This window comes from Manis javanica, chromosome 17 (assembly GCF_040802235.1).
Source record: "Manis javanica isolate MJ-LG chromosome 17, MJ_LKY, whole genome shotgun sequence".
In the NCBI taxonomy this organism is placed as follows: domain Eukaryota; kingdom Metazoa; phylum Chordata; class Mammalia; order Pholidota; family Manidae; genus Manis; species Manis javanica.
Window position 1 is genome coordinate 54,603,671 of NC_133172.1, and position 16,514 is coordinate 54,620,184.

General features: G+C 39.5%; 1 protein-coding gene across 3 annotated transcripts in view; it reads left to right on the top strand.

Annotated features, from left to right (window-relative positions):
• Positions 1–16,073, top strand: part of CNTNAP4 (contactin associated protein family member 4) — a 223,157-nt gene extending 207,084 nt beyond the window's left edge. For 2 of the 3 annotated variants that reach the window (XM_073225716.1, XM_073225717.1), the window contains exons 22-24: positions 8,616–8,882; positions 9,181–9,252; positions 13,665–16,073. In XM_073225716.1, the coding sequence (XP_073081817.1) occupies positions 8,616–8,882; positions 9,181–9,252; positions 13,665–13,858 (533 nt within the window). In that variant the 3' untranslated portion in view covers positions 13,859–16,073. The remainder of the gene's footprint in view (positions 1–8,615; positions 8,883–9,180; positions 9,253–13,664) is intronic. The other variant, XM_017667920.3, reaches the window with a different exon arrangement.
• The last annotated feature ends 441 nt before the right edge of the window (positions 16,074–16,514 follow it).

A 16,514-nucleotide genomic window follows, 5' to 3' on the forward strand; every position in this document is an offset into this window, starting at 1 on the left:
ATGCCAGAGTTACTGATGGAAATGTTTTTTGTGAGTAGAAATATGTTAAATATATTAAAAAACAATGGGGAAACTGATGTGCATTCTGTGAGGAGGACTGTATCAGTCAAACAGGAGAATAATAACATTCATTATATAAATATTTGTTTCCCTTTTTGTAAATGAATAGGGGAGATTAGTAAGGATTTAAAGATGTTAATGTTTTTATTCAAAAATAGCATATTATTAAAATGCATATCACTCAAGCTGAAAAACAGGATTAAAGACCAAATTCAGCAGTGAGCTTTATAGTCTGAATGGACTCATTTTCCTAAAATTGTAAGTAAGAATTTATTTGGCATGTGCCTAAGGTGAGGGTTTTGACCAGGGACCTAATGTTACATTCAAATCATTTGTAGTTCAAAGGAGACTAATAATCTGTGGTCAAATTTGGTATGGTGTATGAATTTACAATAAAATGTTATGTAGTGTATTATTATATTTTAATATGGTATATTAATTCATAGTAAAATGGATGCTGAAACAGAGCTGTTAATTTTCCAGAGAGTTGCTCAGTCTCGAAGTTTCTTATTATGTTAGTCCAGGTCTTCCAAGAAGCAATTGCCAAGGCAAAGTAGATGGTGTAAGGATTTTATCAAGGGAGCATTTGTGAAAGAGAAAGTAAGGAGGCTGCTGGCCAAGACTGGCAGAGCCTCAGATGGCCGTGCAGCTCTGCCACCAAGTGAAGGACGGAGGGAGGGAAAGCGAGAAGCATCCTGCAGTTCTGTGCAGTCGAAGTCGAGCAGTCTTTGGGGAGCCCTCAAGTCAGTCAGCCCTCAGAGGAGCCCCATGTCCCCCAGGAATGGGCCTGCCTTCGAATCCCTGCTGTGATCAGCCACGGGCTGGGAGTAGCCCATTGGAGTCAAGGCCGTGGCCCAAGTCTGAAAATCAGTTTCAGAGCCCAGCAGCTGCGGCCCTTGGTCAGTTAACTTCCTCTAGTTGGAAGTCTGCAAGGCGCCTTCTTATAGCCCCACACTGATCAAATATGTTTTTGTTTTTGGAAGTGCATTTGGTTCGCTGATTCATGTGGCACATGCTCTGCTCGCCTGTTGTGTACACAGAGAATGCCACCAAACAAGGTGGACATTACATCACAGAGCTTATGGTTAGTGGGCTTGCAGGTAATCATTCTGTACCATGTTCCCATGTAGCTAATGGAGCAGCATTATCTAAAGCTATGTTGCTTTAGATAAAATGGTTCCAAATTACTCTGCAAATTAAAAGAAAATACTGTATTTGTATCACTTTATAACTTCTGGATATTTCTTTTAAGGGAGCAGAATATAAACATTGACTAATTATATTTTGGAGTTGCAGTTTATCTACATTTTCAACCAAAGATGTGGTTGTCATCATCCATTGCCATTTTAGATGATAACTCAGAAATAAAGGGAGTTTGTCCCATCTTTCAACTTTCTCCGGTACTCGTTTCTTAAACTTAGGAAGAACTATGGGGATAATTTTGGATTACTGTCACTGTTAACAAACATTAATAATAGATACTGAAAACGAGGATAAATTTTAGAGACAATATCAAACTGTACTCTGATGGCATGGAAACCATCTCTACTTCCCTGTTACACATAGATCATTTAAGGGCCCACTAAGCCCAGCAACAGTGATCATTGGTGGTTGAGAGCTGTGGTGAGAAGGTCAAGGTTTTAGCCAAGCTGTTCTGCTCAGATCTTCCTATAATCAACAGAGTACATTAAATTTGCTTTTCATGTTCATAATTCATTGTAAAATCCAGCTCTAAATTCTGTGTCTGGATATTTTCATATGGCAGAATAGTTTTATGATTTATTTAAGAAAGAGCTGGTTGATTATTTTCACTCATTCTGAATGGTAGCTTTTGTATATTAATATTGATGATCAATAGTGATCATTTCTCTCTTCTGAGACCACAGAGCTAGGAAGTATATTCAGGTTACTGTGGTGGGGATTGAGGCCAGATGTAAAGGTAAAGTCTGTACTCAGCAAGAAAAGGGCATCTACTCAGTCTCTGTTTTAAGAACCATCTCCAGTGTGTCACTCCAGTGTGGAACACTTGCTCCAGTGCATGGAGGTGAGGGAAGAGGTGACGCAGACCGTCTAAGGATACACTGATTTTGAAAATATCTTGTGAAATGACACTTAAGATAGTGGACTGGTAATTTTTAAAGCATGTTTTGAAAGAGAAGTATAATTTAGAGCAAGAATAATAAGAAATCTACTTAATATTTTTTTGTTAGGTTGATTTTGGAATATTTTAGCAACTCAAATGTTACAAGCTATCTCCTGTGCACAGCATGACTTCATCCTTGTGGAGGCTTAGGTGGTTTCCAGAGAGTTAGCTCTTGTCTTTTTGAACTGGCCATTCCCTGAAACTTAAAAACCTTTCTCCTCATCGTGATATGGGAGCACAGATCAGAAGTGTCCGGTGCCAAACCCAAGGAATGCTCATAATTCTGAAACATATCATCTGATTTTTAACTATAGAGCAAATGATAAGGAAGACACAGGGATTCTGTGGGCAGCACACTTCCTCATGAGTATGTGCTTGAGGGGGGACGGGCAGGTGTGCTCCCTTCACAGTGACGTCACCTGCATTTCATCTGGCGTCAGGCATAATAAAACACAGAGTGCCCCCGACACTGCAAAGAACACCAGACTGTAAAAGCAAAAGCCACACATCCCTAATTATATGCTTATCAGCTACCAAATCTAGAAAGCTTTACACAATGATCAACTAGAATGATGTCTAAAAGAAAAGGAGAAAGCAATTGCTTATTGCTTTAATTACTAACATGCTTTAACATGCTTTAACAAGTAAAAAATAAAGCCACGGTCAGGGGCTTACACCATTGTGTGAGTGAATTTATTAAAGAACAGGAATTGCTGGAAGAGAAAGAGAGAGGAAGAGATTAGCAGGAGGGTGGAGACACATCTTTGGGATGGAGAGAGGGCAGAGCCACAGCAGAGAGATGCTGGACAGGCCAGCTGGATGACATGAGTGACATTTGAGTTCTGCTGGTGTTGTCTGTCAAGTGTAATAGAGGCTGAGAGATGGCTGCCGCATCATCACAGTGCAGTTGAATGTTGTTAACCTGTAAATTACCTTCCTTGCTTGATATCGGCTCACAGTGCTTGTTAATGAAGATTGGAATTTAGAAACTGTCCGTACAGCCCATCCTCAGTTGTGGGAATGAGTAGGGGAGAATAGAGAGAAGGCAATTCGCCTCTTTCCGGTCTTCTTCTGAAAAGTAGACTGACATAATTTCTTTGTTAAGTGTGTTGTTCACAATGTATTAAATACTGATGCCAAAGTGAATGGTCCCTCCATCAGCTCCTTCAGAAGAACCGTTTACCCTAAAATTATATAAAAAGGGATCTCTCTAAGATGCAACGAATCAAGGGAAATATGCAGGTTTGAAGTTGTTTGCTAATTCAGTAAGCTTCTATTGGGCCACAGTTCCACCACATGAAAAAAAAAGTCTCAACTAAGAGTGTTACCTAATCTTGAAGTTGCACAAAGCCTCTCATGAAAAAATATGCCACGTCTTGAATAATGATAAAATTTAACCTATTGCAAAATGACTGGAAAATCACTCTTCAAAAGTTGAGTGAAGTTCACAATTACTACTGTTACTTTCTCACAGCAGATACGTAAGGGGACAAGAGCGCTGACCTCAGAAACGTATCGTACATCATGGTGGTTGCGGGAGGAGCCAGTGGCGTTTAGTGAATTTGGTTCCTAGTCCTTTGGAATGATTACACTGCATTACGTGTTTTCTCAATACCCAAAACTTGTTGTAAAATTAAATTCTGAGCTCTGGCTCTGGATTGCTTTTTATGTTAGATGAGTTTCGTAAAAACCTAAAGATGCTTTTCACTCATCCTGAGCCGTTGCTTTGGTATATTTAGAGGCAATGACCCATGGGGATCATTTATCTCCTCTGAGGCCGCAGAGCCAGGAAGTGATACCGATTTCTGCAGTGGGGATTTCGGCCAGATGTAAATAAAGTGTGTGGTCAGAGGGAAGAGGATGTCTACTCCGCCTCCTCACAAGAGCTTCAGGAACAAACTTCAATCTCAGGGGTATTTTATGGGCTGCTTCAAAGCCAAGGGGGTACAGAAGAAAGTTTAATTAGATTACTTAAGGACGTGGTGATTTTGTAAATGTCACGTCGTGTGACACTGGGGATGAGACAGGTTATGCTGAAAGCAAAAGAGAAGTACAGGGCACCCCGAGATATCTAACTATAAATAGCTTTTGTGTTAATTAGGTTTTTAAGGGTGTATCTCAGAGCAGTAGGCTTGGTCGGCAGATAAATGCCTTTTATGAAAAACTGGTTCTTCATCCACGCAGGAGTTGTCTGCTTTGCCATTTTACTGTCCCGCCAACTCTTGCTGTTGAGCCCTTGCTGTAATCGAATGCGGTGGTGAAAGGCTCTTGGGTTCTAGCCCTGCTCCTGCCCTGACTCACTGCACCATTTTCTGGCCAGCCTTCTTTTTCTTTATCTTTGTGGATTAAAGATGTTGGGATCCTTTTCAAAGACAGCCCCTTGTTCATGTTGTGGCCAGACTACCTGGCTTTGTGTCCCGCGTCCGCTGCTTTGTGTTTCTGCGTTGTGGGGAGTGTTCCGTTCTGGTTTTGGTCATGAGCGCCACGAGACATTTTACGGAGCGCTCTTGGCCATCGCTCTTCCATTTACCTCGTGCCCTTCCCAGAAACCGTCCTCTCTCTGGACAAGAAAAAGGCTCTCCATAGAGTCCTTAGTACTCTATTTTTCTTGTAGGCCTTTTGTTAAAAAGGTTTCTTTTTTAGCAAAGCAGGAGGCATTCCCTGTGGTGGAAAATATCATTGAGGTTGATTTTGGAATAGGCAAGACTACCCACAAATCTGAGCCAGTTAAGGATTTTTATAACCGGAAATACTCAAAACATGATTGTCTCATCAGGATTTGGTGTAAAGTGGGAGGCATTTGTCTTCAACTCCTCTACCTTTTCTGGTCTAATCCTCACATGCTGTTGGCATTTCCATAGGCAGATAGTAGGGAAGGGTGTTAGTTTGCCCAGTGGCTTTGTAAGCACAGTCGTCAATTCAGGGGTCTGGTGCTGTGTATTTCTAAGGCCAGCTTTGCCGAAGAGCAGCTGAACAAAGTCGTTAGTTTTGTCTGGACTCGATCCTGGGGAGATCCGCCAAGTCCCTGTCCTGGCCCTTCACTCATTCCAGTCCCAGCCCACTGACCTCCTGCAGCAAGGAGCTGCTGGCCGGGCCCAGGAGGCGGTGGGGGGCCTGGAGGCCGCCGATGAGAAAGTGTTGCCGGACTCCCTGCCTCCGGTGGGAAGACCCTCTGGGCCCGGCCTAGAAAGCCTCAGGGGGAGACCCTGAATTGTATGAATCCCCTGCCACTTGGAAATGTTTGGCCTGCAGATGTCCTCGGGCCCCTGGGGAGAGCAGCACCGAGAACATCCGTGTGCCCATCCATGTGCCCATTTTCCCGCTTTCACAAAGAGCTAATGACCTTAAGTTTGAGGCTCACCTGAGGCCCGCTGAGGGTGACCTGACACCGCAGCCAAGCGCTCTGGCCCCAAGTCAGGGGGGCGCCCCAGCTGCAGCTGCCCCACGGAGATGCCCGCCTTCCCGTGCCACCTGCCCTGTGCCACGGGCGACCAAGGAAGCTGGCGACCGAGACTCAGCCGGCAGGCGAGAGAGGCTGACCCACTGCAGGAGGTTCAACAGTGATAAAATGGGAGAAAAACCAAAGCAATCAGAATTATTTCTGACCAAAATAAAGCTCTTCAGGGACACAAGACACCATCCAGGGTGAAGCTTAGTTAAGAGCACTTAAAGGGAATTCTAGGAAACTCTAGCACAGCCATAAAAAGACCTTGAGGAACTAAAATATATGATTTTCCAGACAAAAAATTCAGCAGGAGAGAATGACCTTTGTTGGTACTTGAATTCATTACCTGGAGCATCAAGTGAATGAAGCACATGGCTCGCACGAAGATAAGTCTTAAAAGGTAGAAATCGGGAGGGAAACTAAAAATGGTTAGTCTGCACCAGAGACCTCATGTATTTGGCCGTCCAGAGGACGGAAAGGACAAAGGGAAGCAGTATTTGCCCCCCACTAAGTAAGATATTTTAAAGGCTAACAAAAAAATCCTGTGTCTCTAGATTAAAAGGGTTCACCATGTTCTGTGCCAAATTCCTAAATCACAGGGAATCTTCTGAATTTTGAGAAAGAAGTAACAGAGGCAGAAGATGCTGGAATAATATCCATGAGCTACCAAGAGAATAGGACTGTGGCAGAGTCCTCCTTTAAATAGGCCCCCCAGAATCTGTAGTGCATCAAAGTGAATCTCTGTTCCAGATACACTCTGTCACATTTTGTAATTTATGTCTTCCTAACACTGTCAATCTTCAAAATTTCCATCAGTCCCTGTTTCGATGTTTATTTTCTCTCTCCCCGACCAGAATGTAAGATGCCTGGTACGCAGGGGCTTCCTTCCTGTATCTTTAGCTCTTACAATGTTAAGAGACTAACTGCCTATTTTAAGTTTGAGCTCAAAAATTTTCATATAATAATTTATAATAGGTAGAATGTTTCTAATTTGAAAGTACAGTTTTCAAAATTTATCTCATATCAGACTTTTACAAGAGAAGTGAATCTTATCTATTTACTTCTTTTTTTTTTTTTGGTTCCAAAGGTAAGACTTTTTTTTTTTTAAAGATCTTTAGGAATTTTATTTAAGATTTTAACCTTGCAGAAGAAATGGGAAAGCACTCGTCTCAATTATGTTGCTATTGAGTTATATTTCCTTTTCATTTCTTATGAAAGCATCCAAAGCAAGCAAGGATGCGGTCTTTCTAAAAATATGTATGTTTGCACGTTACATCCATTTAAATGCGGGACTGCTCTGGGGTGGCACCAGGTTTGTTCTTTGGTTTATACACAGTGATGAAATGCCTCTTAGGGAGCAGTGTAGTGCTGGGAGTCGAGGGTCCCCTCTCCATTCAGGGGGCTGACAGTCTAGCACGTAAGCAGCAGTGGCGTTCTTTCAGTACTGTCTCTGTGCAAGGAGGCGGGATAGCCTGGTGGGAAGGACGTGGCCTCCGCAGCTAGAAGGCCTGGGCCCGAACACTGTATCCCCACACAGCAGAAAAGTGACGTGAGCTCTCTAGTGTTCGTATTTCTTTTTTACAGCAAATGACACTCAAGATACTAAACATTTAACCAGTATTTTTGCTATTAGGCAAGGTATAAAATTTGAGTGAAAATGGAGCAAAAAGAAGTGTTCTCCAAAAACCTTGATGGAACAAGGTGGGCTCAATCAGTAGAGTTGCCCAGAGTTCCTTCAAGAATAGCTCTTCAGTCAAAAGAGAAAGAAAGAAAACAGTACTGAAGAAGATATAATCACAGGAAAGGAAAGCATGTGTCAGTCAGAGAGTGGCTCACAAACAAAAGAGGCTTTGGATTCGGAGTCCAGCTCATGAGGCCGACACCCATCAGCTCGGGCAGATCACTGGAAGCGGGAACCTCAGTGCCTGCCTGCATGACTGCAGGAAGATGCTCGTGGCTGCGGAAGATTTAAGCACAAACTTGCACTCCCCTTAGAACAGTGCCTGACACATACTAAGCACTTCATAAATAAATACTTAATATCTGTTTTCATTCAAGAGAGACAGAAGTGCAAATTGTGTCCATGTCCAAGGATGTGCAGGGCAGTGGGGAAGGGTCGTGCGATTTTGTGATCCTGTTGGGTGGATGGCTGCGCTGTAGTCTGATGACATTTGAACTTTAAAACTCTGTAATTAATTCCCCTTGTTTAGATTTCATGGTCACCAAACATGAAATATAAGTATATTCTTCACTGTAAAATTATAAATTAATATCCTGGCATTCACGAAGTCACTCTGTTCCACAACAGGCCCATTATTAACCCAACTGTCATTGATACGGGAGAGGCATTTTCCCTCTGTAGGGGGACACACATGTTTCTGTCTGAGTGATAAGAGGACAAGGCAACAGTGAGAAGGGGTGGGGCGGGGGGGTGAGCGTCAGTCAGGAGTGGTTCTAAGCGCTTGGGGGCGTAAGGGAACTCCAGAAGCTCACTTTTCTCTCTAACTTCCTTTATTTTCATGACTTAGATCTCCAAAGCGGAGCTGAATTCATTTCCAAATCAGGAAGCATTTTAATCTCTCGAATATTGACTACAAACCCTATCAAAAATACATTTTTAATGATATATTTTCAAGTTTAAAATCTGATGAACCCTCATGAGTTCATAATCTGGTCCTTTCTTTGGGAGGCTTTAATCATTTCCAGAGAGTTCACCGTATCATATTTAATTAGGCATACTTAAAAACGTGCCCCCGTTAACCTGGGAAGATTCACCAATAGTGGAAAGACTTAACGGTTCTGATTCTTGTAAAAGACCAAAAAAAGGAACTTAGTCACTGTAATTGGGTATGTACCATATGTATACCTACTGCTTTTACGTCATCAGACTCAGAACATTCCATTTGTGGCATTGCCCATTTGCACTTGGGCTGTTATTAATATTACCATGTTTCTTTGGATTCGCAGAACCCAGTGATGTAGACCCGGAAACAGCGCTGGCCGGTGCTCAGGGCTTCCTGGGCTGTCTGTCTGCTGTGCAGCTCAGCCACGTGGCCCCCCTCAAGGCTGCTCTGCACCCCAGCCACCCAGCCCCCATCACTGTCTCTGGACATGTGACAGAGTCCAGCTGCGTAGCCCAGGCTGGCACTGACGCCACATCGAGGGAAAGGACACACTCGTTTGCAGGTGGTCTACGGCTCTGCATTCACCCTGTCACACACACTTGTCCACTGGGTATTGAAATCTGATGTTGCTATTAAGCTACATTCTTGAGACAGCCTCTTAAAATAGTCTTCTTTTCTGTTTAACTTTCCCATTTCAGTTTCTAAATTCTCAGTTCTCTTTCCCATTTTTTCCCTATATTCTCAGTTCCTTATTCATGTGGGCCATTACGGTGACCTTGCTAAAGTTTTAAAATCCCTACACTGACCTCCATAATCCTGTTCTGGTTTAAAATATGTATGAACTTCTAAAAATTTCTTCTTTTTACTTGCCTGTATTACCCCTCACCGTTTGTGTCCTTTAACTGCAGATCATTCTGGAACAAGAGATGACAGAGAACCCCTAGCTAACGCAATCAAAAATGACTCTGCAGTAATTGGAGGTAACAGAAAGCAGGAATGGGCTCTTCTCTGGTGCTTATCATTACTAATAATGGTGATAATTAGCATTCTAGAAACTACCTATGAAGCATCTATATATACCCCAGTGTTAGGCACTGAATCCTGAGTGGTGGGGATGGCTTATTGTTTGTACTGGATTGTCTTTTTCTAGAGTTTTCCCGCATTTCCAGTTTCCTTGGAGATTTTCATTATAAATAATTGATAATTTCACTGAACACCACTCAAAGTAACAGTTGCTAAACTGTGTAACAGCGAATGTCATTTAGTTTGGAAATGGCCATGAATCGTTAGGGAATTCTGAATATATCTGAGGAAGAAGGATATTTGTTAGCATCTCCAACATATCAGTGCTTCTGCAGGGGGTTGTGCAAAAAGTAGGAAAAACTTGAGATTCACCCTAGAAGCATATATATTATGTTGCCTTAATGCTCAGTAAAGTGGGCATTTCCGCCTATGGGTTAGATGTTCCCATCAATGAATATAACATTTTTAGTTGCATTTTTGTCAAATAGTGGGCTAATGGAATAAAAGTAATTCATAGGTATTTTAAATTACAGAATTAACGCAAAAAAATTTAAGTATATCTTCTTGGCAGTGAAACAGCTGTTCTCTGAGACATAATTTATTCAAAACCAGTCCTCCAAATATACCTTTTCCTTCCTGATTAATGGGCTTAAGAATTATAAATCAGATAATTGAAATGTTAGGTGACTCACCTTTTCTCCACACTGCATACAATATGGACATAAAAAGTAAACAATCATTTTATTACATTGGCAGATAATTACTCTTATGCTTGTGGGCTTTATGCCTGACCCACTTGGTTCAGTTTTATATCCTTAGTCATCTGGACAACTTCCTTTAAGTAGTAGGATTTCATTTATATAGAGAGTAGTACTGGTCAACACTGTGTGAGATACTAACATTTCCATTGCAATTTTTGTTGGTTTTCTTTGTATTAAATCAGTGGTATATAAATTAAAGGTGGATGGGATCTCCACTTAGTCATATAACAAGCAAAAAACAAAAATGAAAATGCTGCTAGAATAGCAGTTGATAAGTGGGTGTATAAAAGAAATACATTAATGTCACTAATACGTTATATGGTTAAAAATTCACTTAAGCTATAGCATTTAAAATGTGCTCAACCTTTTAAACTAGATTCCTAGTCAAACAAATTGTCTCAGTCTCATAATGGTGGTCTTTAGTATAAATACAGGGAGACATAGATACAGGAGTAAATATGAATACAAAGTATATAGTTAAGCTAATGTTAGAACAAAATATTTAATCTTTAGAATATTGTAGCTTTAGGCAATGATCACTGGCAAGATTTACAGAGCAAAGGAGGGGTGTGTTGATGAGTCATTCTGTGTAATTCTAGAATGGAAGCGAGTTATAGGTCACCTGTGAAATTCTCCCTTGGCTCAAATGCATAGAGCAGAGAAAGACAATATGGAAGTTTTGCCGTTCAGGGACTTGCCAGGGACTATGAATCCAGTGGTGTCTGTGTTTGATCGTTGCAGGGACTGAGCTTCAGAAGCAGAGCAGCCGGTCATGGGCATCTAAGCTCAGAGGGCCTTGTCTAGGACCACATGCAATTTATCTGCTAAATCACAGAATATCATTCTCCAGTGCATTTCTCCGTATGGTAGCATCGTGGTAGAATTCTCTGCCTGTTGTCTAGTTACTCATAAATTGCCCCCACTGTGTAACAATAATTAATCTACTTAAAGGATTTTCCAAATTGGCTAATCCCTCTATGTTCTACATTTTAGATGATCTTTCTCTTCACTTATAAACATTGAATAATGTAAGATGGGAAAATAGTTTTAATAAGACATTTGAAACTGGTCAGCCAGATACTGTAGAGGGTTTTTGGCTAGGCTACACAAATATGTTTGGTCAGATTTAGACAGAGAGAAAGCTACAAAGTTTCCTCATAAAAACACATTCACAAGAGTTGCAGATAGCATGGAGTTCGGTAGTAGGACATATTTCATATAGAATGTCTTTTGTGTTTGTGTGTAGGGCAGGTTAGTTTTCTTGGATGTGAAAAATCCTAATTTGATCAATGCTTTTCCCAAATTAAAGGAGGAACATGGCATCTGTGGAGCAATAGTTCAGAGTCCATCCATGATTTTGACCGTCTGGGCCAATGTGACGTTGACATTTATTTTGTAATTGCAGTAGTCTGCTCTCTATGATAAACTTCATCAGTTGTTCACATTGAAATTGTTCAGAATCTCTCTCTTTAAACAAGAGGCCTCTAACCAGACAATCTAAGTTTTTATAGCAACTCAACTGATTACTTTTCTAGGATGAGAGGCCAAGATTATAACAAATGGATATTCTGATTAAAGTTATCATTTATTAATATGACTAATAATAACAAAAAATAGCCATGTCCATTAGTAAATTCTTCAGATTTCAAGTGCAGAATTGGTTGCCACGTTCATCTTAGATTTATCAGCAGGGAATTACTATCCTCAGATAAGACTGACCTAGCCAAAAATCGGCTTTGCCATTGGCAGTGTTATAATTTGCTATGGTGAACATGCCTATGAAATCATGTGCTCAGGAATCCATCGTGAATGACAGGAACCTTCAAAGTTTTGACTTGGCTGGACTCCATTTACACACCTAATTTAATTTAGAATGAAGAGTCCCAGTTTAACAATACGGGAGTTGATCCACATTGCTGCCGTCATTGTACCTATTTTTATCTAAAAACAACTACACCAGTTAGCACTTCAACTAATTTCATCAGAAGGCTTACTCCATTCATTTTAGAGAAAATATCTGCCAAATATCCAAGTCAAAACAACCACAGTTTGGTCCTTCTCTCAAATAAAAATGGTATTCCACGTGCAAGAAGCACAGTTCAGCTCAGAATCAAGTGATCACACAAGTGCCTTTCCAGGACACAACCACTGTACTTTGGAATGCGCCAAAAATACCTGGTGTATACTTTCCATTTCATCCCCCAAAACATTAAAAAGACTTAGAGCCGAAAGTCGAGATTTAATAAAATGATTAATTTTTAGTGCATCATCAAAGACACTCTGTTCTTTTTATTGAAGTATCGATAAACAGTCTTACATTGTTTTCAAGTATACAACACAGCGGTTTAACACTTACCCTTATTATTAAATCTTCACCCCCGCTGGTGTGGTTCCTATCTGTCAACATAGAAAAAGATAAATGAATCTGGCTTTTTGTTTCTCCTCCAATTATGTGGCAGTGCAGTGCCTTCCACTTTCTAGATTCAATGACCACTATTACAGTTGGTGGCCATGCCTTAATTTGTGATAAAGTACTAGGAATTTTATCATGTTTTGTACTATGAGCGAGGATATAAACACAATGAAAAAAGGCATCTTTGAATTATTGTGAAAATGGTTTGACCCTGTGGACCTCCTCAAAGTGTCCCGGGGACCACAAGGACTCACAGGTCACACTTTGAAGACTACTTACCCAGCGTCATGCCAGGGTTGATGAACACTGGCCAGGCTACCAATTGTGTGTTTAATTATTTTATTGACAATCAGATGTTTCAAAAAATTGGGAAAAAAGTTAGCAAGAATGTTTGATATCTCGATCTAGGTGATGGTTACACGAGTGTATACACATGTCAAAATGTATGGAGCTGTACACTAAGATTTGTGCATTTTATTGTATGTACCTCAATAAAAAATTTTTTAAAAATAAAATCTCATTAGAAAAAAACCAAACATCTCCTTACCAGGAGCCTGTATGAGCCAGCACTTGCCAACCTCATCAGCCTCCTTCCATGCCTCAAATTCACTTGCTGACTGTGTTGTAGGAATTATAACACAATAATTACTTTAAAAAATCAATATTTCTCATATAGAAATAATCTAAATATATCTATATATCTGTATCAATATGTTTCATTAGGATAATTCATGTACATAACCTGTTGCTGCTATTCAGCAGTATGACAAATGATGGAAAATGAAATTCATTAAAATGTTTACATAATTAAGTATGAAACTCTTTAATTATTTTATGATATTCTCTGTAATTTCAAAATAATTAAAATTTGTGTATTAATATGAAGAGACCACATGGTCTTAGAAATACATAGGTAATATCTTGTGTTAAATATAAATGCACTAAATGATCCAGTATACTGTGCATTCACAGTAGAGGTGAATCCACAAGGCTGATAGAACTCAGAAAGAAGTAAGCTCAACCTATTATGATGTCACTCTATCCAGAAATACCCAAGGTGCTGATATTTCTAATTTGTATATACTAGATGCTTAAGTAGAAAATAATTTTATTACGGCTTATTAAGAAAGGAAGGCTACACTGTTTCTATCTGGACAAAACTTCTGATTGGTGTTTTTTTTTCTTCTCTCACTAGGTTTGATAGCTGTTGTGATCTTTATCTTGCTGTGCATCACTGCCATAGCTGTTCGCATTTATCAGCAGAAAAGGTTATACAAAAGAAATGAAGCAGAAAGGTCAGAGAACGTAGACAGTGCTGAGGCTGTGTTGAAAAGCCAGCTTAATACACAAAATGCTGTCAATGAAAATCAGAAAGAGTTCTTCTTCTGATTGGTGGCTATGATTTAATTTACAATTCTAACAGTCTGTTTTAAAAGCCAGGGGCTCTCACCGGACACAAAAATGTTCTCACACTGAATGTACAGGCAATGGATTTGCAGCACTGCCATCTTGCCATATCCAGACTTGAGGTGGCTCCAGGAGGCCTCATCCAGTGACGTGTTTCCCATAGAAGTCATCCTATATAACGAGGAATTAGAATTGCTGTTAATTTCCTACTGTTCTGATATGATCGAAAACGGAAGTTTAACTGACTTGATGACTGCAGTTTTTAAACGTGAAAACTGTAGCCCTGGTCTCTCAACCATGTGATACCTAATTTTGTTGGAGGTCACCATCAAAATCGGACTATAATGACCTTGCTTTATTTGAGAACATTTGCTGTGTTTGCTTTAGTGTTCCCGTGGTGTTCCGCACAGACCTGGCAATGCTTCTGCGATCCTGTTTGGCTGGTGTTTGCATCTTCAGTGGCCAAAAGCATACAAACCCCTTTGCCTTTCTCCGTATTACATTCGATATGGTTTATCAGTAGTCTTGAAACATGTTTTGTTGTCATTGTTTTGTTTGTATTGCTCTTTTTTGTAGTTGGCTTTTCTCAATGGTTTTGAATCTGTTGGGTTTTGAGTGTCAGACTTCATCTCTGAACATAAAAATTCATGGGTAATGAGACTCAGAAAGTGCATTGGTTGTCAGCGTGTGAAGTCTTGCCTTTTAAAAATTTTCTCTTTAATTTGCTATCATTGTTTGGTAGTGGCAACAGTTAAGATCCTGGGGAAGGCCAATTTCCCAAAGAATGGGAGAGGTTTGCACCTAAACTTGTGGATACAAAAAAAAAAAAACACAATTCTTAACACTGCAAGAGAATTTTATTTACAACTGTAATATCTCGAATGAAATATACTTCTGAGATTATTTTCCCCAAAACTTATGTCAGTTTTCTTTATAGGTTTATAGTTCTGTTTTTCCAAAGTTTATCACCAACTTTTCTTTGATCTCCCTTGACTATATTCTGTGGAACATGTTCTTTATGTATTAGAAAAAAGGGACAGTTTGAAGTGTAGAGCTCCATTCCCCATCCTAAAATATATACCCCTTTAGGCACACATTCTGCAGTGCACTGATGTCTAGGATATACTTTTTGAAATATAAGCTGCAACCATGCCCCCTTTCTACAAACCAGTGGAGTGATTAAAGGTGATCTCTCTAAGGGGTGATGATATTACATGATCTATATTAAGTCTGCCATTCTAGTCACTTCTCATTTACAATGATGGGGTAAATTTTTCAAAAAGTATCAAAAATCAATATAACCTACAAACTAGTGCATTCTAGTCAGTGTGTGTCTGTGTGTAAATATATATATGTGTGTATATATATATATATACACACCAGGAGATTAAAGAATTATCAATAACCTTATGAAACTATTGCCATAATTAATTCTGAGGCAAGGTTATCAAGATACTTGCATGTAGTTATCCTTAAATTCCATAAGCCAATTATATAATAAATGCACTTTGTCATTTCTACTCATACTGTCCAGGTACCTGCCAAGGAAAAATTGGATTCCTTAGTTTTCCCACATCAGAACTATTTGGAAATATGTAAATTAAGCATCTTATTTGCTGTCTTTTTGTTCTTAGCTCTCCTTACAAAAGCTGCCTGTCTTTATATTATATAGCACTGGATCCATTTTTATATTTCTGTAAATGCCTGATTAAATCTTAAGGACATGAACTAACACAGTAGCTTACGAAGGGACCTATGTTGATAAATGGCTTTTTTTTTTTTAACTGAAAGACTTGTAGTGGCTAGCAAAGGATGTAACACAGAAACGGTAGTTTTTATTTGATGCCAAGCTGAACACAAACATCATAACAGCCCTGAATCTTTTACAAGTGCTCATGTTATTTAGGAGCAGCATTAAGCTGGGCGGGAAGGTAGACAGGTTATATAGATGGTGAAGCCTCACTGTATACTGTGGTCTGCTCTGCTAGAAATTCCATTATGGCATCAAAATGCATTGATACATCATATGCCATGATTTTCATTTCCTGATTTGTAATCTGTTCTTTCTTTTTTCTTAATAAAATGCATTTTTGAAGTAAAATGCAGAATATATTTTAAGAGACTTGTATAAAAGTTTAAAATGAGGGAATTATACTGAATTTTCATTTTCTTAAAACAGTAAAAGGATGTGTAGATGTTCCCCTTTTCTACTGGTGTGTGTGTGTTTTTTTAAAAACCTTTTGGTACATGCCGTGATTATTATGAGTGATTAACAAAAACTGCATTTATCGTGTATTTTTCCTTTTAAATGCATACAAAAGTGAAAGAAAAAATATAGAAAAATGTTTATTGGTTGTAACAACCAAAAGAGGTTAAACTAGATTTAAAGTTTTGGCAGAGGCAATGATTTGACCATCAGTAATTGCTTGTTGAAAGGTTTTATATATTTGAATTCGGTGATGTCCTTTTAATTCTGCAGAGAGCTTAGTCAGTGAGCCCCATATAAATGCACAGGATTTTATGGAAGAATAATATGGAAGTCCTCTTTGAGAGGCCTGACTTTCCCAATCTCATTCAAATCAAATGTGCAGTGTGCAAATAGAGCAGAGCTACTGGCATGGAAGACTTGCCTCTATGA